The 23,215-nt window shown below is 37.4% G+C and overlaps 1 protein-coding gene, 1 long non-coding RNA gene and 1 pseudogene across 2 annotated transcripts; 1 reads left to right on the plus strand and 2 right to left on the minus strand.

The window, feature by feature from the left end:
* Positions 1-706: 706 nt before the first annotated feature.
* LOC107032597 lies at positions 707-4,199 on the plus strand. Its single transcript, XR_001458387.2, has 3 exons — positions 707-2,060; positions 3,491-3,562; positions 3,721-4,199. It is a non-coding gene; the product is annotated as an uncharacterized LOC107032597 (long non-coding RNA).
* Positions 4,200-9,927: 5,728 nt separating this feature from the next.
* LOC107001154 lies at positions 9,928-10,503 on the minus strand. Its single transcript, XM_015199307.1, has 3 exons — positions 10,435-10,503; positions 10,077-10,349; positions 9,928-9,978 (listed from the first exon to the last, which is right to left on the minus strand). The coding sequence occupies exons 1-3, from the start codon at positions 10,501-10,503 to the stop codon at positions 9,928-9,930; spliced, it is 393 nt and encodes a 130-aa protein (XP_015054793.1).
* A 5,800-nt stretch (positions 10,504-16,303) lies between these two features.
* LOC107032557 lies at positions 16,304-22,856 on the minus strand (annotated as a pseudogene).
* Between the last annotated feature and the right edge of the window lie 359 nt (positions 22,857-23,215).

A 23,215-nucleotide genomic window follows, 5' to 3' on the forward strand; every position in this document is an offset into this window, starting at 1 on the left:
TCTATTAATCCAAGTTTCACAGAGAGTGTATGTTAAATAAGATTAGACTCTCAAATTTGAAATTTCAACGAATCCTGCCAATTCAACGCATTTTAATTTAAAGAGGTGAATAAAATAATGTGCTGAAACATTAAGGGATATGTTTAAACATTTTATTTCTGTTAAATTCTATTCTTGTTTGTGTTGCCCTTGGATTAGTAATTTGGAGACTTCTTGCCCTCAGAGACATGTCTTACGATGTTGTTCTTTTCTACATTGTCCCTTTGCTAGACTTCTTGAATTTCCAATTGGAATGATTCGAGTTTGTTCATGTTCAGCCATAAGTGAAATATGAACAACAAAACAATAGGAATTGTTGAATTTTTAAATGTGACAATACATGTCACTATCATTTGTAGAAGACAAAAAACGATTAAAGAGCATAAGGACAAAATGAATTTATCAAGACCAATCTTATTGACATTGTTATTATATATTTATGTCATCAAAAAAAAATCTAATATGGCTATCTTAAAAACACACATAATATTAATCTTATACCGAACAAATAATGCAATAGAGGACTTCACATTTTCCCATATTAAAAAAGGAAATAGTACAACTTGTATTATACTTCTGTAGTACTAATTTTTTTTCAATAATAAAAAAAATGCATAAAATCTTTCCTTTTTTTATTTTAAAAACAATCATTAGTATAGTGCAAAACTTTTCAACTCTTCAAGAAATACATTGTACTGGTAAATTGTTTCTTCTTTCAATTTTCATTAGAACAATAATCTTTTCACAAAAAAGAAAATAGACCCACAAATTCCTAAAAGAAAAACCACAGACCCACAAAATTCTTGAGAAACAATTTTAACCCAGATTGTTGTTCAAAGGAACAATGGAGAAAATAAATATATTATTCGTTTACAAATCAGATCCATGGAATAATTGTATCACATCTGATTTTGATCAATAGGTGACGAGTTCAATACTCATCGGATCTATACATAACATGATTCTCATCCACTTATTTGTCTTAAAGGTAAGAATAAATTCTATTTTGGATATTGGCGGATTTTCTATTCTCTAGATCCAAATTATCTTTTCCCCATAAGAAAAAATTATAAAAAAAAAACACTTAAGAACTTTTTATTTCAAGAAATAACATCTCACACATGGAACAACTAATGTCGCTCTGATACCAGTGTAATAATTAATAGCAAGAGGAATACGATTGTGTATCTTTAACCATAGAGGAAAACTAATCAATGATATATTTTTTGAGGATTTGATCCGATGGGGACTTTGAATCTCAAGAAAAGAAAGTGCAACGGCACGAACTAAGTAACCTCTTGGATTGTTTGAGGTCAATGTTAAAAAATAAATGGTCTATCATTTTTTTTAATGATATTTCTCTCTTTTTTCAAGTGTAAAGAATTATTTTAAATGGACTGCATGTTACTGTTAAAGAATGTAAATGTTCCCACTCTTTTAAAAATAATATTTAGCTTCTTTTACATAAACTATATTGGGTCAGGTGGGATCCACATGAGAAACCCATTGTTTTATTACGTTTTCGGAAAATATTATTTTTGTGAGAGTTTTATATGTTTTTGACTTTTTAGAGTCGCCACTTAACACAAATTAGACAAAGAAGAAAAAGGATGATTCTTCTAAAATAAGAAACTTTGGTCAACTCATTGTACAATACTAAAGAATAACACTTACAACTTCCACACATCATACAACACTAAAAAAAAAAGCTCAAAGTGATGTTCAACTAAACCTCTAAAACGCAGAGATTGAAGCAAAAGTTCAACAACCCAGAAGGATTCAAGAAGACTGCTAATAGAGAACACATATTAAAATAAACCTTATGTCATTTCAAAAATAACACAAAGACATCTTAATGAGAAGAAATTATTCGAGAGGTCGAAGCGGATCTACAAGGTAGAGAAGAGAGGAATCTATAAGCGAAATAAAGGCGATATTCTCACCTCTTCCGGGACAGCGAAGAAGACAGGAACGAGCAGATAAGCATCGTCTTCACCACCACCAAAATGTAACTCGAAAAGGTAGTCAATCAGGGAAACGAAACAAAGGATTAAAAAAAAAAATCTAAACTCCGGCTACCTCGCCCCTCTTAGCGTATTCATGTATGGCTTAGCTATTCTCTTTTAAGCTTTTGTATGTTCTCTTCTCTGAATATTTAACTTCACAAGGTCCAACTAATTTTTTTTTTCGATTTTTCTGATTGGTAGCTTTTAAACCTTTAACTATGTTTTCTCTCTAAAAAAACTCATTACTAAGCAATGACCAAGAAGAGATTATATATAGGAGAATTGGGGTTTTCGAATTTGGGGGGTGAAGGGCAGAACGGAAATTCCGATTCTCAAACAACTTTAATTCAAAAACTTTCACCGTGTTTTCTAAACACCTTTTCTGCAAATTTTCAACCCATTGCGAAATAGGAAGTGTGACCGACGAATCCGATGAATTCCATTGTCCTTGCCGCTCGACGTAGCTCGATCTCGCGCGAGCAAGGACGAAGTTGTAGCTGCTTTTCTTTGAATTCAGAGCGATGGGAAGGAAAAATACAAAAAGCACAGATGAGGAGCATACCGAACCAGCCATGTCGCTCACGTGATGACGCTGCTTGGAGCTTTGCATCGAAAAATAAAAGGAGTGCGTGGGTAATTTTCAGTGTTGCCTCGTACTGTTCTGAGTTCCTTCGTGTGAAGAAGAGAAAGGAAAATATACAGAAGTTTAGCTCCTAATGAGTACTGGATCTGGTCGGGTTACTTTGGCGTGAAAGGTGGGCTGGGAGGTTTTGCTGGAAATTCCAAATAAAGGCTCAACATGGTCAATCAAAATGGGTCAAGATATTGAATTGGTGAGGTCTAACTGAGATTCGGGCTACACGAATTACAATTAGGAAAAATAACTTAAATACACAACTATAATTTTTATATTCTCTAATTTTCCCTACTTTTTTTAAATATTACATAATTCCCTTTTTTTTAATTTTAGTGTATGTTTTTAGATACATTACATTCTCTCTCCTATAATACACATTTACCATTTTAATGCCTATTTTTTCTCCATTAAAACACTCAACCTCTTAAATCAGTTTTTGAATTTTATCCATTTAAACACTCAACCTTTTAAATCAGCTTTTTGATTTTGAATTATTAAATTTAATTAATTTTAAATAAAAGACCAAATTTTGAAATTTTGAATTTCAAAATTCAAAAAATTTGAAATTTAAAAAAGTAAAAATTTCAGGAAGCAGGACAACTTCTCTTAACTTCTACCGTTTTGTTCTCCATCAAGTTTCAGTTCTTTTTGCATGATCCTATGAATCTTCAGATGGATTCAAACAAAGACTCTGGCTGTAAGAAGCTCAATTAATAGTCTCTTCGGCTGCTTTTCGTAAAGTTAACATTTCCTTTTTGTTCTACGTTAAGATGTAATCTGGATTTGATAATATTTCATTCTTTTACAGATCTGTACAAACTAGTCGTGCTAAACTTGGAAGGGTCTGTTGTTACTGCGTCATGTTTGGATTACCTCACAGGTCTGCTTTTACTGTTTTAATTTCCATGTTAACTTACTAGGACTAGTTTGCGGGACAAACTTTATGAAGTAAAAGAGAATTTTTCGGGGAATTACTTCTCTATTCTGGGATTCCATCACGTTGTTGAAGTTTCTGATAGTTCGTTTATCATAATGCAGCTCTCACTTCGTTGAAGTCGCTAAATGTCAATAGATCTCACCTTTTAGATGATGGATGTGAGAAGTTTTTGGGTAAGTGGAAGACATTTGTTATCTGCCAAAAAGAACTGACTAAAGCAAAACCATTCCACATTGTTAGCCAACCGTTTTATATCTGCAGCACTCAGCAGTTTGAAAGAGTTAAATCTGGGATTTAACAATATCATGGATACATGAATTTGTTGTGTATCATAATATTTTATATGTATCATGAAGTTTTGAAAATTGTTATAATGTATCATTCAATAAGTTTAGTAAATGCGTCATCAACTGTGCTTGATGATACATATAGAATCAGTGTGTACAGTGTTTAGTCAATGCATTGATACATGTAGTAGATATGTATCACATGTTTTGCATGTAGTATGAATTCCTGAAAACTGATATCATGTATCAGTAAGGTATTAGTTGTTTAGTTGATGTACTGATACATGTTTTGAAAATTGTTATAATGTATCATTCACTAAATTTAATAAATGCGTCATCAACTGTACTTGATGATACATAGAGAATCAGTGTGTATATTGTTTAGTAGATGTTTCTGATACATGTATTAGATATGTATCACATGTTATAATGTTTTAGTTAATTCACTGATACATGTAGTAGACATGTATTACATGTTTTTCATGTAGTATGGATTTCTGAAAACTGAAACCATGTATCAGTAAGTTATTAGTTGTTTTATTTAGTATTTATATTTCAATATCGTTATAATTTGTTGTTTTATTTTCAAATTGCAACCAATGAAGTACAAGATTAAAAAGATCCCAACACATCCCATAAGGTTTGCTGTCAATTTTAACAACAATTTCCTAAAGGACAAGAATGTGATCAGATTCCAGGGGGGAGGAGTATCTTCAGCAGACTGATTATGCAAGGAAACTGTACTGCATATAAACACCAGAGGCAGAAGCATCTCCAGCTTCCAAAGACCTTTACTTGCTTCAAATTCATACCCTTAGGTCTTGTAATTAGAGAAGTTGTTCTATTGTCTTTTTATTCACTATGTAAGATTGTTTCTCGTGTTTTGTAGCTGTAGCATGTATAAACTTTTTGTAATTGATAGGAGTGTAGATAGTTATCATCTATTTGTTTTGTATTGAACACTATTGGATGAATAGAGTGCATCGTTCACAAAAAAAAGACAGATATTCAACCAAGCATAACATACATAAAATAAAAGCGAGAAACCCCAATATTCAATTATAACTAAAGAGAAACATTATATATTCTTATTGTCAAATTGACCGTAGTGTACTTTAAGGATTTCAAAGGATTCTTAGAAATGATCAATAATTATTTAAAGAAGCGAGATTGAAAAGATAAATAGACTTCAAAATAGATGATATAATCTTTGATTTTCAAAATTTGAAATTAATATCCAATTACGTGCTGATTTTATGGTGATTAATGATCTGTTACCTTAAATTAAGCTGTTTTAGTAACAACATTAATTGTACCGTTTTTTCCCCATTTTTTTCTCAACAGTTTAAACTTACCATGTATCATTTACCATGTATCACTAGAGTCTAAAGTATCACAGAACAACAAATTTAAGGGATTTTTTGTAAATACTAAATTTATCGGGACAGAATGTAATTATTGAATTACACTATGGGATTCCTTAAATTTTTACTTACAATTATAACCAATTGAAATCCCCATCACATCCACATTGAATTAATTGGCTAAATAAAATAAAAAGCGATGAACTTAAAAAATTAGTTAACAAGCTTTTAATTTAACAAAATGGAATAATCAATCTGAATTATAAACTAACTTGAAAACATACACTATTTTTCGAATCATACCAAATGTCTAAATATTTTAGTAAAAACTGATTTTTTTTTAAACCACTTAAAAAAAATTTAAATTTTTCATAAAATCTAGTTATATTGTTTAGAATTGAAAACCTCGTGAATTAATCATTTAAGAGTGGGTCAAACTTGTGTGTCAACAACTATCACTCATTTTACTTGGATTGATGCGAGAAAATTCGAGAAAAATGAAATTGACCAATCCAATTCCGACCAACCACATCTTCATCTTTTAGGAAAGGAATTTTGGTATGGACTTTAAGAATTATGGCCGAGCTCTGAAAATGGGTTTCCTACATATCTCAGGCTATATTTGAATTCAGTCCACTTGTAGTTCGATACGCTTAATTTAACGCACGATTTTGAAAGAAACCAAAAGTCACCTCGATACTTAATTATGAAGTTACCGAAATGCTCGAGAATAAGATTTGAGAGCGAATGTTGGATACAACCAAGTTTCTACATTGAGTCTGCCTACATATCCTTAAACCTTAGGAATCAGGCTGTTTGTAGTTCGACTCGATCGGTTGAAAAGGAAATATATTATGCTAGATAACCTTTGGTTCTGTACAAGTGACAAATTAAGTTGAGTATGAAAAGGAGACTTGTAACCTCTTAGCCATGCATGTGGTGTACTTCACACCCATAATTAAGAATTTACACAGACATAATTTCCAAAACTATTGGCGCATTGTCACTCAGATTGGAACTTTGTTTTTGGTAGATCGAAATTTCCGGATGCGAGACCAAAACTGACAAAACTCAAAGAAAAACCTACATGCCTTCTGATAGGAGTGTGATTTAATTGTGGTGGAAGTCACTCCACTTCTCGCGTCCTAAGAGTTTTACACTCCTTTTTGGACTATGTCCAGTTTGCTGTTAAGAAAAAGTTCTATATTGTGCGGCATCATTTTTGATGTCGTCCGCACCTGTGGTATGTTTCGGAGAATTCATCCTCTTGGATGCTCTCGACAAATACTGAGATAAAACTCGTCAGCATAAAAATCCAATTAAAATGGGAGACAGTGTCTTTAACCATATCGACACTTAATTGTTCTCCTTGACATTTGACATCAACTCGATTGGTTTGACGTAAAGCAAATAAAGCTTATGTCTTGTGTTTGCAATATAATCTTCAATATGTTAACATAAAGGAAAGTTTATGTGTGTGCTAGTATTTCTCTTGACGTCGCCTTCGATTCTCTTATTGATGTTAACTTTATCAAAATAAAAGAATGCAGTTGATGCCGACGGATAAATATTTCTCTTGGGATGCATGATTTCCTTTTATGGCAGTGCATGACTTCTTGTCGGGCATGGATATCTTCCCGCGATGCATAAATTTATGCGAGGTATGAAATCTTCTCATGATGCATAACTTTCTGGGAGGCATGGAATCCTCTCGCGATGCATAAATTTCAACGAGGCATGGAATATTCTCGTGATGCATAAATTTCTGCGAGGTATAAAATCTTCTCGCGATGCATAAATTTCTGCGAGGTATGAAATCTTCTCGTGATGCATAAGTTTCTGCGAGGTATGAAATATTCTCGCGATGCATAAATTTCAACGAGGCATGAAATCTTCTCGTGATGCATAGATTTCTGCGAGGTATGAAATCTTCTCGTGATGCTTGGATATTAACTCGCGATGCATGATCTTCCGCGACGCATGAATATTGACTCGAGATGCATGATTTTCCGCAATGCATGGATATTGACTCGCGATTCATGATCTTCCGCGATGCATGGATATTGACTCGCGATGCATGGATATCGACTCGTGATGCATGATCTTTTGCGATGCATAGATATTGACTCGTGATGCATGATCTTCCACAGGGCATGGATATTGATTCGTGAGGCATGATTTTTCGCGATGCATGGATATTGACTTGCGGTGCATGATCTTCCGCAGGGCATGAATATTTTCCCACGATGCACATATATTAACTCTTGATGTCATCCTTGGTACTAAATGAAGATAGTGTTTGAATCAAGCAACATAGTGATCTTCTGGGTGCTTTCTGGATAAGCATATTGTCTCCAATGATGACAACGGTAAAATGACTTCTAGATAGTATATCGTCTTGATCGATAATAAAATAATTGGCCCCTCCGGGTAATGCATAATATCATATCCGACATTATGATGCAAATGACGTGCTTTACGGAAATCGTAAACTCTTCCTTGAGATTTTCGCTTGATTCACCTTCAAATCTAGCTGGACGTTCTTTATAAATGTCATGTTGTTGGAAATTGATTGAAATAAACAATTCATATTCCCAAGTCTCCGACATAAGCGATATAAAATGATTCCTTCTTCTAGGAAAACTATTGATTTTGGGATAGCTTTCTCCTCCTTTGACTTCTCCATATTCATCCATCGGAAAAATTGTTGATTTCAGAGCAAAGATATAAACCTACTTCCACAGAAAAATTGTTTAGTTTTAATAGCAAACTGATCTGTGTCGATTTCTTCAGTTGTCTGCTCCTTGTCCTGCTATCTCCGGTTGATTTCCCTATTTCCTAACTCTTGATTGATAAGACAAAATATTTTATGCCAAAACAAATGAAACATAAAAGGTAAAATTTAAGAGAAATAAATTTTTGAGAAACAATATCTAAAAAAGTTCACTGCCAAGTCATGTCATATCAGGCTTTACAAACTTCTTTGAGTCTAATGCTTGCAGGTCTATCTGATTATTCGCTGGGAGTTTTTAGAGTCACTCCGGACTTGTAGATAAACCCATGCTGAAATTTTGAGGCCATACTCAAAATTTCAGTCCCAGTTAATTGTCTTTCTTATCTTTCCGTTGTAATTGAGTAGATTGCGGAATTTTTGAGATCTTCTCAAAAATTTTGTCCCACTTGCAAATATCGAAATATCTTCAATCTTGACTTGCTGAGGAAGAATATTCTTCCCGAGAATTTTTGAGTCCCTCTCAAAAAATTCAGTCGCAGTTTCTATTGTAAAGAGAAATAGAAATCTTACGGGAGATACGACCGAACACTCGTGGCGTCTACGTATCCCATTGAGGCAAGAATCACGCCAAATGTAGTTCCCCCTCAAAGGTAACAAAAATAAGAAAATTTTACAAAGTAATCGACCGAGGCCGACATAGGCCGCCTACGTATCTCATTCTTGAGAATTCAGGTCGAACGTAGTTCAAATACAAAGAAATAATTAAATGGGATAAATGGGGTGACCTAGGCCGACATAGGCCGCCTACGTATCTCATTCTTGAGAATTTAGGTCAAACATAGTTCATCACAAGAGGGAAAAAATTTAAACTAAACAATTACACGGAAATAACAGACATACAAACCGACTTCACGCATAATATCTTTTGACAACATCTGAGTTGATTGGCTTTATCCAGGCGGTCCCATCCAGCTCCGACAGGATCAAAGCACCTCGAGATAACACTTTGTGAAACATGTAAGGACCTTGACAATTCGGCGCAAATTTTCCTTTGTACTCATCTTGGTGAGGAAAGATGCGCTTAAGGACCAACTGACCAACTTCGAAAATTCAGGCTCTTACTCTCTTGTGAAAAGCACGAATCATTCTCTGTCGATCCAAATGACCATGATAAACGACAACCATTCTCTTCTCATCAATCAAAGTTAGTTGATCAATTCTTTCTCACCCATTCAGCATTACTCGACTCAGCTTCTTGGATGATCCTTAGGGGTGGTATCTCAACTTCAGCAGGTATGACTGCTTCTGTTCCATATACTATTTAAATATGGAGTGGCTCCTATCGATTTTCTGACAGACTTTCGATAACCCAAGAAAGCATATGGCAGCATCTCATGCCGACCTCGGTGATTGTCAATCATATTCCTCAGAATCTTCTTGATATTCTTATTAGCATACTCTACAGCTCCATTCATTTGAGGACGATAAGCGATTGAGTTTCGGTGAGTAATTTTAAATTGCTCACATATATCTCTCGTCAAGTGACTGTTGAGATTTGCACCATTATCAGTAATGATGTATTCTGGTACTCCAAACCTGCATATCAAATTGTTGCAAATGAAATCAACTACAACTTTCTTGGTTACAGATTTGTATAAAGTTGCTTCTATCCACTTGGTGAAATAGTCGATGGCAACAAAAATAAATCTGTGTACGTTATAAGCGGTTGGCTCTATTGGGCCAATGACATCCATACCCCAAGCTACAAATGGCCAAGGTGAACTCATAGCATTACGTTCGTGAGGTGGTACTCGGATCAAATCACCGTGCACTTGACATTTTTGCACAAACTTTCAACATCATTCTCCATAGTCATCAAGAAATATCCGGCTCGAAGGATCTTTCTTGACAAAGTGAGCCCATTCATATGCGTTCCAGAAACTCCAGCATGTATCTGTTCAATAAGCTTGCCGGCTTCAACAACATTGACGCATATGAGAAGACCCAAAATCTGGGGTCCTCCTATAAAGGACTTCTCTACTAAATAAAAAGTTTAGGTCCATGCGGCGTACCGACTTCTTCTGGATGGATGTAGCATCTTCAGGATAAGTTCCGAACTCCAAATACTTCTTTATATCAAAATACCAAGGCAAACTGTCTGGTTCCGCTTCAATATGTAAACAATGGACCGGATGTTCCTTTAGTTCTATTTCAGAAGGATCAATGTAATCTATATCCGGGTGTTTAATCACTAAAGCGATTATGGCAAGAGCGTCGTCCGACTCATTCTGTATTCTGGGAGTATGCTCGATCTTACGATATCTTTTGCACAACTTCTGTACATACTGCACATAAGGTATAATCTTTCGGGTTCTTCACAGCCCATTCTCCTTGAACTTGATGAATCAACAAGTCTGAATCTCCAATAACCAGCAACTCGTAGACATTAATGTCAATGGCCATTTTTAATTGAAGAACACAAGCTTCAAACTCAGCCATGTTGTTCGTGCAATTAAGTCAGAGCTTAGCTACCGTGGGATAATGCTGACCAGATTCTGACACTAAGACTGCTCCGATGCCTTTCCCTTAATGATTTGCCGCTCCATCAAAGAATAGTCTCCAACCCGGATATGCTTCAGAAATATCATCATCCACAAATGAAAATTCTTCATTGTTAAAAGAAGTCTTAAGCAGTTCATACTCTTCATGAACAAGATTTTCTACAAGATGATCAACCAAGTCCTGCGCCTTTATTGTCTTCTGAGTCACATACACAATATCAAATTCACTCAACAACATTTGCAACTTAGCTAATTTTCCGGTCAGCATTGCCTTTTAGAAAATATACTTCAATGGATCTATTCTGGAAATGGGGTATGTAGTATAAGAAGACAAATAATGTCTCAGCTTCTGGGTAAGCCACGTCAAAGCACAACACGTTCTCTCCAACAGAGTGTAACGAGACTCATATGGAGTAAACTTCTTGCTTATATAATATATAGCCCTTTCCTTCTTTCCTGTCTCGTCGTGTTGACCAATTACTCATCCGAATGCACTATCTGAGAACAAATATAGCAACAAAGGACTCCCTTGTCGCGGAGGAACCAATACCAGTGGATTGGATAAATAGTTCTTAATAGCATCAAAAGCATCCTGACACTCTTCAGTCCACATTATCGGAGCGTCTTTCTTCAACCGCTTGAAGATAGGCTCACACACCATGGTTGATTGAGCTTTGAATCGACTGATGTAGTTTAATCTCCCTAAGAAACTCATCACCTCTTTCCTCGTCTTCGGTGGAGGTAACATTTGAATTGATTTAATCTAAGAAGGATCGAGCTCAATACCCCTTCAACTGACTATAAATCCGAACAACTTTCCGGCTGGAACTCCAAAAGCGCATTTGGCGGGATTTAAGTTCAAGTTGTAACGACGCAAACGATCAAAGAATTTCCTTAGATGTGTCAAGTGGTCTGAACTCTCGCGGGACTTGATTATGACGTCATCCACATACACCTCGATCTATTTATAAATAATATCACGAAATATAGTGGTCATAGCCCTCATATATGTCGCACCAACATTCTTGAGGCCAAATGGTATCACCCTGTAATGATATACACCCTAAGGTGTAATAAAAATTTTCTTTTCTACATCTTCCTCATCCATCAAAATCTGATGATAACCTGCGTAACAATAAAAAAATGATTGCATTTCATGCTTAGCACAGTTATCAATCAAAATATGAATATTTGACAACAGAAAATTATCCTTCAGGATGGCTTTATTGAGATCTCTATAGTCGACACAAATTCTGATCTTCCCATCCTTTTTAGCAACCAGAACAACATTGGCCAACCAAGTCGGATATTGTGTCACTTCCACCAATCGAGACTCGATCTTCTTGGTGATCTCTTCTTTGATCTTTAAACTCAATTTAGGGTTGAACTTCCGAGCCTTTTGCTTCACAGGATCTATCCCCGGATTAATCGATAGTTTATGAGATACAACATAGGTACTCAGCCCTTGCATGTCACCGACTTCCCAGACGAACACATCAATATATTCAGCAAGCAACTGAATTATGCCTTTTCTTTTAGTTTCATTTAAGTGGATGTTGAGCTTAACCTCTTTAACGAACTATGGGTCTCCCAGATTTACAATTTCCGTTACCTCTTTATTCGGCTTATGCTGGTTTTCAAACTGCCGAAATTCCTTGGTAACATACTCAAGTTCCTTACTTTTTTCTTCGTAATCATCAACCTCGTCATCACTTGCCTCATTTTGTTCATTCAGCTCGTGACATGACATGACATTGGTAGGTTTAAAACTTACATTACTGAAACCATAAACAAACAAAGTTAGAACATCAAAGTATAACAAATGAGTAAATAAATAAATTTTAAAAATAAAAGAGGCTTTCATTAAAATTGGAACACAATGCAAACTTTGGCCATGACATAAGGCCATGTTGCTTTCTTTGAACATCACGATGGAAATTTGAAAATTCAAACAGATAAGAAAAATGCAAAATAGTGGGTCTCGGTCCTCTTACGGACTACCACCGATTTAAATATGCATAAAACGATGCCCTTCTACAAAAGAGTTCAGGGAATCAGGATTGGCATAAAGGTCAGAACCAGTTCTGCCGCATCTCTCTTGGCTCAGCATCACGAAATCCTATCAGTTCGACCTCTTCTTCACTGATAGCATCGATCTCTTCAAAAAAGCCACAGATTCCCTCTCCAAGGTCCTCCTTCTTGGCATATTCACGGACTGGGAAGGATTCATATAGGTGAGGGATTGTCTTGGACAATGCTTGATCCTTCTTCTTCTTTGTCTTCTCATCATCATCTGTGAGGACGTACCCCAATCCATACCTTGATCCTTCCACAGGAACTTGAATGGGCTCAAAAATTCCTTGGATATTCCTTCCCAATCCGAAACATGGGCTCAAATCCACTTACAACATCACACTAGCTATCATCTTATAGATCGTAGGCATGTAAGTCTGTGGGGCCAAGTTTTCACCGGTGGTACTTACCAGCTCTACCGTATAGAAATTTGTACCTCGCGATACCTCATAAATTATTGGCGCCTGTTCTTTAGAGTGACTCCATTCACCATAAATAACCATTTATTCGTTTTCCAAACGAGTTTCATCATCTGATACAATGTAGAAGGACAGCTCCAGCCATATGGATGAAAGGCCTTCCCAGAAGAAGGTTATAGCTAGTATCGATGTCCAAGACTTGAAACTGTACACTGAATTCTTCCGGACCCATTTGGATGATCATATTCACTACTCCCAACGTATCCCTCTGAACCCCATTAAAGGCTCTTAGATTGACCTGATTTTGTTCCAGTTTCCCAAGGTCAAACCTTAACTACCTTAGTGTCTACAACGGACAAATATTCAGACCAGAACCGTCATCTACTAAGACACGATTGACAACTTTTTTGCGACAGATGACAGTGATATGTAGTGCCTTATTGTGGGACTTCCCCTCAAAAGGTAACTCGTCGTCGCAAAATCTTATTCGATGTCCTCGAATAACCTGGTGGATCATAGCAACCGCGTTATTGCTGCTTGTGCCCGCGGGTACATATGTATCATCGAGAGCTTTCATCAAAGCTTGCCTGTGTGATTGAGAACTCATCAACAGGGCCCATACAGAAATTTGGGTTGGAGTCTTCTCCAAATGCTTGACAATAGAATAATCTTTCGATTGCATTTTTTCCAGAATTCCTCTACATCACCCTCGCTTATTGGCTTTTTAGCTTGATCCTTCTTTTGACCTCCGAGAGCAAGCTCCTCAGGAGAATAACATCTTTCGGATCGGGTCATACCTTGTGCAGCGGCAGTTTCAATCACGAATTTTGGCTTGATCAGAGTTTTTGATGGCACCAAGGCAACAACCTTTGTGGGTGTAAAAATAACAAACTGTTTCTTCTCTTTGACGCTTAAGGAAGATACAACCTTTTCCAACTAGTCAGGACCGATTGGAGTTATCACTTTAGTCCCACACCAATCATCGTCTGTTTCTGTCATACTGATGTTGCCGCCTCCATGATTTGGCAAAGGATTGGTAGTGACATTAGGTGCAGCTGGTTAGAGAGATACCACCTGTTGGTCAATTAAATCCTGAATCTTGTGCTTGAGGTTGATACAGTCCTCAGTATCGTTCCCAACACTGTTGGAATGATAAGCACATCTATGATCTGTCCTATAGAATTTTGAATTGATATCCACGGGTTTGGGCCCCACTGGGTGGATATATCCAGCTGCACCCAGTCGCTCGTACAACTTTTTTCGGCTATCTACGAGTGTGGTGAAATTTCTCAAAGGTTTCTTCTCGAACCGAGGTCGAGGTGGATCATAACTTCCTTGTGGGGGAGGTATCTGTTGATAACCTCGATTGTTCAGATGGGGAGCTTGATTTCTAGGATATGAGTTTGTCTTGTAGTTTGGCATTTGAGCTTGGTAGTTCGGGTGGGGATTTTGATATGGTGGATCTTGGACTTGATACGCAGGAGGGGGTGCTGGTAGCTCGACTGCACGTTAGCACAGTTGGGAGAAACACCCTGGTAGGGAGATGGAATTTGATAGGGTGGATGATGATTTGGGTAAATGGGAAATGGATTTTCGTAATTTGGGGGTGGACTTTGGTATATTGGGGCTTGGACTTTGGATAAGTGGAGGTAGCATTCTGATAAAATGGAGGATTATTGGGATGACTAGCTTGCGTGTAGCAACCTTGGTAGGAATTTTGAGACGGCCGAGAACGACATTGGGAATATGACGAGCTTCTGGGGGTTTTCATTCCTCCATATGAAAAGGAGCGATTTCTTCTCTTTTCTTCTTCAACATTCCTAATGATCCAGGCGATGCACCAACACAGGCTATCTTCCCTATTTTCAACCCATCTTCGATAGTCTCACCAACTTTGACTATCACGAAAAATTTTGCTCCTACGAGCAACAAGATTCTATCATAATACTCGGGCTCTTGAACCCGCACAAACACTTCTACAATTTCCTTTTCATACATGGGCAGTCTCACCCTTGCTGCTTCTTTTCTCCATCTATAGGCAAACTCCCTATATCTCTCGGTTGATTATTGCTTTATCTTTTCCAAAGAGTATCGATCAGAAACAATTTCTACGTTGTAAGCGAATCGATCGATAAAATCTTTGGCCAATGCATTCTAGCTGGTCCATTGTTGGGTTTTATGCGAGGTGAACCATTCAAGAGCTTCTATGCACAGGCTTCGGCTGAAGAGCCGCATCAATAGATCTTTATCTCTACCAACTCCAACGATCTAGTCGCAGTACGCTCTCAAGTGAGCTATAGGGTTCCCCACTCCTCCGAAAGTATCAAATTTTGGGATTTTGAACCCTTCTGGAAGGTCCAAATTTGGATGAATACATAAGTCTTCATAACTTAGCCCGGCAATATCAGGGATGCATTGGAGCTCCTTCATGGCTTTCTTGATATATTCTTTTATGTCAACCTTTGCCTCTTCCTTTGCCCTCCACTCCCTTTCCTGTTCCTCATAACGGTCCAGCTCAGAACCGTGCACATCATGATCGGCAGGGACGGGAATTCGGAAAGTGGTCCTTTTGGGTAAGGGTGGAGCTACAGAGGGACTCTGGGCATTTTGAGCGGTTTGATAATTTTGTGGAAAAGTCTGCGGATTGGTATTCTGATTTAAGTTGTAGTGTGGTGTTTGGGGATTAAAAGTATTTTGGTTTTGATTTTGCTTTTGATTTTGACGTGGTGGAGCGGTTTGATGGTGGGTATTTTGAGGATGGGGTGGGATATGGGAGTGGTTGTTTTGAGGAGGAGTTGGTGTTTGGTAGGATGCGGAAGCATATTGGGGATTTTGGGTAGTCAGATCTATGATCGACGGATTCTTAGCAGGTGTAGATGGTTGGTTTTGAGCTGGATCCATATTTGAGGAAGGGAAGTAGATTGGAGGTCTCCCATCAGTAGCGTTAGCAGCAAACCCTGGTGGAGAAAGATCCTATCTCCTTTGCATTTTTACCCTGATCGCTGCAATCTGTTGCATCAGCTGCAGAATCAATTCATTCTGGTCCGCTATGGTGGGTTGAGCCACCACAACATCAGTAAGACTTACTTCTTCATTACTATCTCCCATGATTGTCTTTCTTTTGTCTGAATCTCGTTTAGGGAAGGAATCTGCGGGACCTTTCAATCTGGTGAAATAGGGATGATCTGCCAGCTTTCGGTCAACACAAATTAGTTTCAAAGTACATGAGAGAGAAAACCAACTCAAACGAGGACTTGTCAATGCAAATTAAGAATATAAAATGCATAATATCATACAGAGAGGAGATAGACACACAAGTTGCTTTGTTTGAGGATATCTTCAACTCAGGAGTAAGGACGGAAACACATTTTTTAACAAGCAGGAGTTTGCTTGTTATAGTTTTGACACTGTCTCAGAAAGGATAAATCACGTTGAGCTAAGGTCTTCTTGCAGCTGCTCTTTGTCCTTCGTATCTTCATGTAACCTAAAGGGGGAGAATGAAAATTTTTAAAGATAGGGGTTGGGTCTTGGAAGGGTACCTACGTATCTCACAAGGAAAATTCAGGCCTAACGTAGTTCGAGTACAAAAGAGAAATTTTTCATTCATTCATTCATTGGGATTACAAGGAAACGGAAAAAAAATCAAAACTTTAAAGATGAACCAATGACTCCATGTCAGTCATTTTCTTCTCTTCATCATCTTTATCTTACCACAAAGAACGGTCTCAACTTGAATCTTTCCCATTCTGATGAGGAATTTGAGGTCATGGCGGAACTCGGGATACTTTTCAATGTTGTGGTCTATGGCGTGATGATGATAGGGACGACACTTTTGGATTTTGTGCTAAAGAGAATATTGCATGTCCACATTCTTGTAGTAATGGGTAAAGACGCCATTCTGAACAAAATCTGAGTAGATTTCCCCATTGTTTTCTTGAAATGTGTGAATGAGCAATGAAAGAATCTGGTTCATTCTGTGACTGGTATGTCAAGACGTTGTTCATAACATGCAAGGATGACGCAGTCACCCCAATTGTTAGGAGTACTATCCATACTGAATAAATAACGGACTGTGTTTTTGAACCCAATACACTCCTCTATTGTATGACCTTTCTCCCTTGGATGACATTCACACGTCTTGCGGAGATCTCCTAATCCCGCTTGGGGGGACGCTTTCTTAACGGGTCCTAGGAGGCCCCTAGACCGATAGTGCTCAAAAACAAGAGCGCACGAGATGACCTCTATCTTCTTCCGGCCTTCGTGCGGATATGCATCCAGAGAAATTTTGTTGTCTCCGTTTGCTAGACATCCGTTTAAAGAAGGTGGGCGGGCAAGTAACTCCCCATAAGTATCCTCTTCATAACTTTCTTTATTGATCTCCTGCTTGGGGCTTTCAGGAGGAAATAGTGACTCATACAGGTGCTTTCCACGCTGCTTTTGCGTCTCGACCCTCTCTTCTTCACTTGGTTCAGTTTGAATACCCTTTCCTTTTTCCATAGCAGCGATCTTGCCTTTCCTGAGATAGTAGAGTAATGTTTAGGATTTGGAGATGAGGTTTGTCTTTTGAGTGAGAAACTTAAGACTCAGAAAGTTTTAGTCTGACATTTGTAATAGTTACTTCTGTATATTTGGAAATTTCTGGGAAGGAGTGGATTTCCGATATCCTCATTCATAGCAACATAACACATAAGCAATTAATAACATATATATCACGTGCTACGACATATTGAGGGACCCTTTTGTGCCAAGGGTGGGACTAGCGCATTGAATGATGTACACGTGAAATGAACCAAATAAACAATTCCCCCCCAAAATGAATTTCACAAGTGAATAATAATGTTCAACAGAGGGGAAAATAATGGATAAAACATTAAAGACAAACCCACACAGGGGACATTTAAAAGTGCAATAAAAGCAGACCCACACAGGGGCTAAAATGACAAATACATATAGCAAAACCCGCTCAGGGGCAAAATCCACTATGTTGCAAAAGATGATCTTTCTCCATCGCCGTCCCCCTGAGTCTTGTATTGATAAAACATATATCTTAGCATCAACAGGAATCCTTCACCCAGACGTCCTTTGTCTTTGAAGCTTTCGTATCGCATCCTCTCGATTTTCTCCTTGACCCTGGCATCGAAATCATCATAACTGCGCCTTAGTCTTTCCACCTCTTGGGTTGCCTTCTCAAGAGTATCTTGGTTCTCAAGAAATTTATGTACACTTCTTGGGCCTCTTTCTTTACCTCTTGTAACTCGGTCACAACTTTGACTTCTTTGTCCGTTACGCTGTGAAAGCTACGCGGTGTTTGGGAGGAGACGTTTTGTATGTCCTTCTTCAGCCATTCTTTGTAATCATTGTCATATCCAGCATTGAATCTGTCAGGGGTGATGGTGTCTTTATCCATACGCTTAGCACTTTTCTATTCTATGAACATTTCATATGCGTCGTGCACTCTATCATCTCCAATATTGTATACATAAGACCCACAGTACGCCTCTTTGGGTACAATTTTTGTCCTCCCAAACTGTTGCAAGACTCGTAAGGGTGCATAAGGGAGAATTCCCCGAATACTTGGTAGAGGAAGCACAACCTATCTGCTGTTCTCCACGACGACTTCTTTGGAGATGAAACAGTCAAGCATCCATTGGAGATCTTCTTCCCTCAATTTGGAGAAAATCTCAACCCATCTCCCCCTTGTTCTCCGATTATTCATATTCACCCAGAACAACATATCATCCAAATATTTAAGGGTGTTCTTGTTGTCAAGAGTATGCAGCCCCCGAATCCCATTACCCTTCGCTAAATGGCTGAGGATCCACCATTGAAGGAGCAAGTTGCATCCTTGGAAGTATCAATGCCCCTCTTTTCATATTCCCAGGGATCGATACATATCGGACAGGAAGGCCGGAGCTATAGGATGTTACTTTGTTGTTCCTTGGTTCTCATACCCTTTGAATAGAGTATGTGCAAGTGTTATAACTCGGGTATTGGTGCTCAGACTTCGGCCATGCGGGAAGACCATCGTTCCCAACAACGGTACATCAAATGCTAGAGGACGAATCTCGTTCCATTCTCTATATGAGAGCTTGAACTCTCGGTTGTAAGTGGAGTAGAAGCTCGCATGTCCAAATCGGATATAAAGAGATCTGAATGCTATATAGGATTCTTGGCACCAGTAGGCAAAGTCTTTCCCCAACCCGAACCACTCCGAAATGTTTTCTACAGAAGGATTAATAGGGATGAAGATGTCTTCTTGATTTCTTGCCTTCCTTTCTATACAAGTCCCTGCTGTATCTATGCAATCTCTGATCTCCTCCAAAGTCGAGATGATTTCGGTGGTTCCAAATTGAAACATCAATCGTTGGCTATCCCAATAGCCTATAAGGACCTCAACCAATTCCGGCCAACCGTTCATGTTGATTAATTCCATCATAGCACCCACGTATTTGTTGAGGTCTCTTCTGTGATCCCCATCCAGATTATTATACCACATCGTGAGTTGAGGTGGCGCTGATATGACCATGTCAAACTTTGGAAAACGGTCCATATCTACAAAACAAAAGCTAGTTAGGTTTACCCACCCCAAATTGGTTTGCACACGTACATCATTCAAATGTCAAATAATATGATGTGTCGTGAGGTCAAAGACCTTAAACACGATTTTGGCAGTTTTCTACTAAATAGACTTAATACACCTTGGGTATTAAGCCATCTTAGGCTAATGCTTAATTTTTGGTTTTGGTTTCGCTCTAGCTTAGGCTTACTAGAATAACTTTCAAGTTGACGGTTACCCGAGTCAGACAAACATCGGGTGAAGCTAGCAAACGACGTCAGATGACCGCATTCCGACTTTTCGTTTGATACTTCCAAATGAAATTATTGTGTATTTCTGAAGACATATGTGAAAAACCACGTAACTTTAGTTTTCCTAATGTATCTATTTGTTGTTTGGTGGAAAAATTCCATGAAAGTGCAACAATTCAACAATAAGGTTAAGTAAACAAACAAACAAATATTACAAACAACAAAATAAAGTTAGTTTTAAGGTTAGAATCCTCCAAATCTCTAGTGGAGTCGCCATTTCTATTTTTTTTTACGTTTTCGAAAAATATTATTTTTATGAGAGTTTTATATGTTTTTGACTTTTTAGAGTTGCTACTTAATTTTTTAGAAAATTCAAGAAAATTATGTTTTCAAAATGACTTAAATAGAAAATCGTTTTGAAAACTTCAAAGGGGTTCGGGGATTCCTATTTATATTTTAGGAAGGTTTACAGCACCTAAAATATTCACTAACTCGCAATTATTTGACAACTAACTTGGTTTGGCTAAAATCGTTTAACTATTTTTTGAATTGAAAGTTTACTTAGAACTTGATGAGAGTTACATTAAATATTAACTTATCATCTTAAATGAGTTAATTTTATTTGCAAAATTTTCTATCCTTTTAGAATTCATTTGGAGTTAATTTTAAGTCGATAAAATATTTACGACGTTTGTGGGGATTTGGATTCTTTAACTTTAAAACCAATGACAAAGAAGCACATAAATAAGCGAAAATACGGGAGAGAGAGATATTTGGGTCCAAATCCGGGTTATCTGTCCGCCTGGATCGGTATTTGGACCCTTTTTTTGTAGGTTTTCCCCCACTTCATATGTACCTGTCCTAGGCTAAACAAAATAATACAGAATAAATAATAAAATCGACAAGGGGGACCTAGGCCTAACATAACAAAATACAAAATTTTGAGGAAAAATTTCTTTTGTCCTCTTGGACCACTTCCTTCGACTTCAAAAACTTGTACGCCAAATAAATGGATGGTTGACTCGATAGAGGAGTCGAGCCTTAATGGCTCTCTCGAAAACGCAAAGAGAGGGGAAATGGGAGTTCATGGTGAACTCAATGCCAATTTTTGCATGCAAATGAAAGCAGACGTCAGAGTTCATAAACATTCAAAGGAGAATAAGTAAATAAAAATGACGATGTTGTCGAATAAATTAAATTTATGGCAATATTTATGGCAAGATGCATCCTAGACCAATTTTAATTTAGCTAAAATCATTGAGCATATTATCCCACATATTCAACTGGGGAAAAGAAATAAAAAGAACTACGACCATGCTGGACATATGCTGAACAACTATTTATACAACTGATGGGTCCAAAACAAGAAAAAATTAAACCATTTTGTCTACCCACATATTCCATGAACTTCATTCATACAATTAAGAGAACTAAACCATGAAAAAAAACACTCTTTCATCTATATACACTAATCCTAGGAGCGAATAACATATGACCGAACCACTAGGAATTAACCTTCGAAGAAAAGTCAGCAGGCTAAACACATCAAGAAATCCATGTCAAATACTAAAACAAAATCTATCTATAGAAAATCTAGGAGTTGATAACTTATCGTACTAGAAAAAGATATTTAGAGGTAGCCATTCGGCAAGATTATCCGAAGCAGATGACCATAAATAATTGAACAAGATAGCCCTTATTCTTAAACCGGCTAGCCGGACATAAATACTAATAGTCCTTAAGAAATATAATACACAAGAGAATAGCATTTTTTTAAGCCATAACACAAAATAAGTGACTTAGCCAAGCAACAGTTTATACTTATGATAGATAACACAAATTAGACAAAGACGAAAAAAGGATGATTCTTCTAAAAGAAGAAACTTTGGTCAACTCATTATACAATACTAAAGAAAGACACCTACAACTTCCACACATCATACAACACTAAAAAAAAGCTCAAAGTGATGTTCAAACCAACCTCTAAAACACAGAGATTGAAGCAAAAGTTCAACAACCCACAAGGATTCAAGAAGACTGCTAATAGAGAAAACATATTAAAATAAGCCTTATGTAACTTAAAAAATAACACAAAGACATCTTAACGAGAAGAAATTGTTCGAGAGGTCGAAGCGGATCTACAAGTTAGAGAAGAGAGGAATCTATAAGCGAAATAAAGGCGATATTCTCACCTCTTCCGGGAGAGCGAAGAAGACAAGAACGAGCAGATAAGCATCGTCTTCACCACCACCGAAATGTAACTCCGAAAAGGTAGACAATCAAGGAAATGAAACAAAGGATTCGAACAAAATCTAAATTCCGGCTACCTCTGCCCCTTTTAGCATATTCGTGTATGGCTTAGCTATTCTCTTTTAAGATTTTGTATATTCTCTTTTCTGAAAATCTAACTTCAAAAGGTCCAACTGATTTTTTATTATTATTCTGATTGATAGCTTCTAAACCTTTTACTATGTTTTCTCTCTAAAAAAACTCATTACTATGTCTCTGTTTTTTTTTTTGGGGAAAATTTATCTTAGTTCTTCCCCGCCCCCCCAAAAAAAAAAAACAAATCCCCCCTAAGTAGTGAACAAGAAGAGATTATATATAGGAGAATTAGGGTTTTCGAAATTTGGGGGAAAGGGCAGAACGGGAATTCCGTATCCTCAAACAATTTTAATTCAAAAACATTCATCATATTTGCTAAACACCTTTTCTTCAAATTTTCAACCCATTCCGAAAAAGGAAGGGCAACGTACGAATCAGATGAATCCATCGTCCTTGCCGCTCGACGTGGCTCGATCTCGCGCAAGCAAAACCCAAAGTTGCAGCTGATTTTCTATGAATTGAGAGCGACGGGAAGGAAAAAGACAAAACGCACAAGTGAGGCACATACCGAACCAGCCATGTCGCTCACGCGATGATACTGCTTGGAGCTTTGCATCGAAAAATAAAAGGAGCACGTGGGTAGTTTTCAGTGTTGCCTCGTACTGTTCTGAGTTCCTTCGCGTGAAGAAGAGAAGGGGAAATATATAGAAGTTCAGCTCCTAATGAGTACTGGATCGGGTCGGGTTACTTTGGCGTGAAAGGTGGGCTGGGAGGTTTTGATGGAAATGCCAAATAAAGGCCCAACATGGTCAATCAAAATGGGTCAAGAATACTAAATTGGTGAGGACTACTGAGCCTTGGGCTACTCGAATTACAATTATAACCAATTGAAATCCCCAGCACATCCACATTGAATTAATTGGCTATATGAAATAAAAAGCAATGAACTTATAAAATTAATTAACAATCTTTTAATTAACCAAATGGAATAATCAATCTGAACAATAAACTAACTTGAAAACATAA

This window comes from Solanum pennellii, chromosome 10 (assembly GCF_001406875.1).
Source record: "Solanum pennellii chromosome 10, SPENNV200".
NCBI lineage: Eukaryota > Viridiplantae > Streptophyta > Magnoliopsida > Solanales > Solanaceae > Solanum > Solanum pennellii.

What these genes read in the sequence shown, in the direction of transcription:
- LOC107001154 (XM_015199307.1), bottom strand. Translation starts at nt 10,503, where the DNA reads ATGGCTGAGTTTGAAGCTTGTGTTCTTCAATTAAAAATGGCCATTGAC. An exon ending in TTAATGTCTACGAGTTGCTG is followed by an intron (nt 10,350 to 10,434) that starts GTTATTGGAGAT and finishes CCTTATGTGCAG; the next exon opens with TATGTACAGAAGTTGTGCAA. An exon ending in CATCCATCCAGAAGAAGTCG is followed by an intron (nt 9,979 to 10,076) that starts GTACGCCGCATG and finishes ATGTTGTTGAAG; the next exon opens with CCGGCAAGCTTATTGAACAG.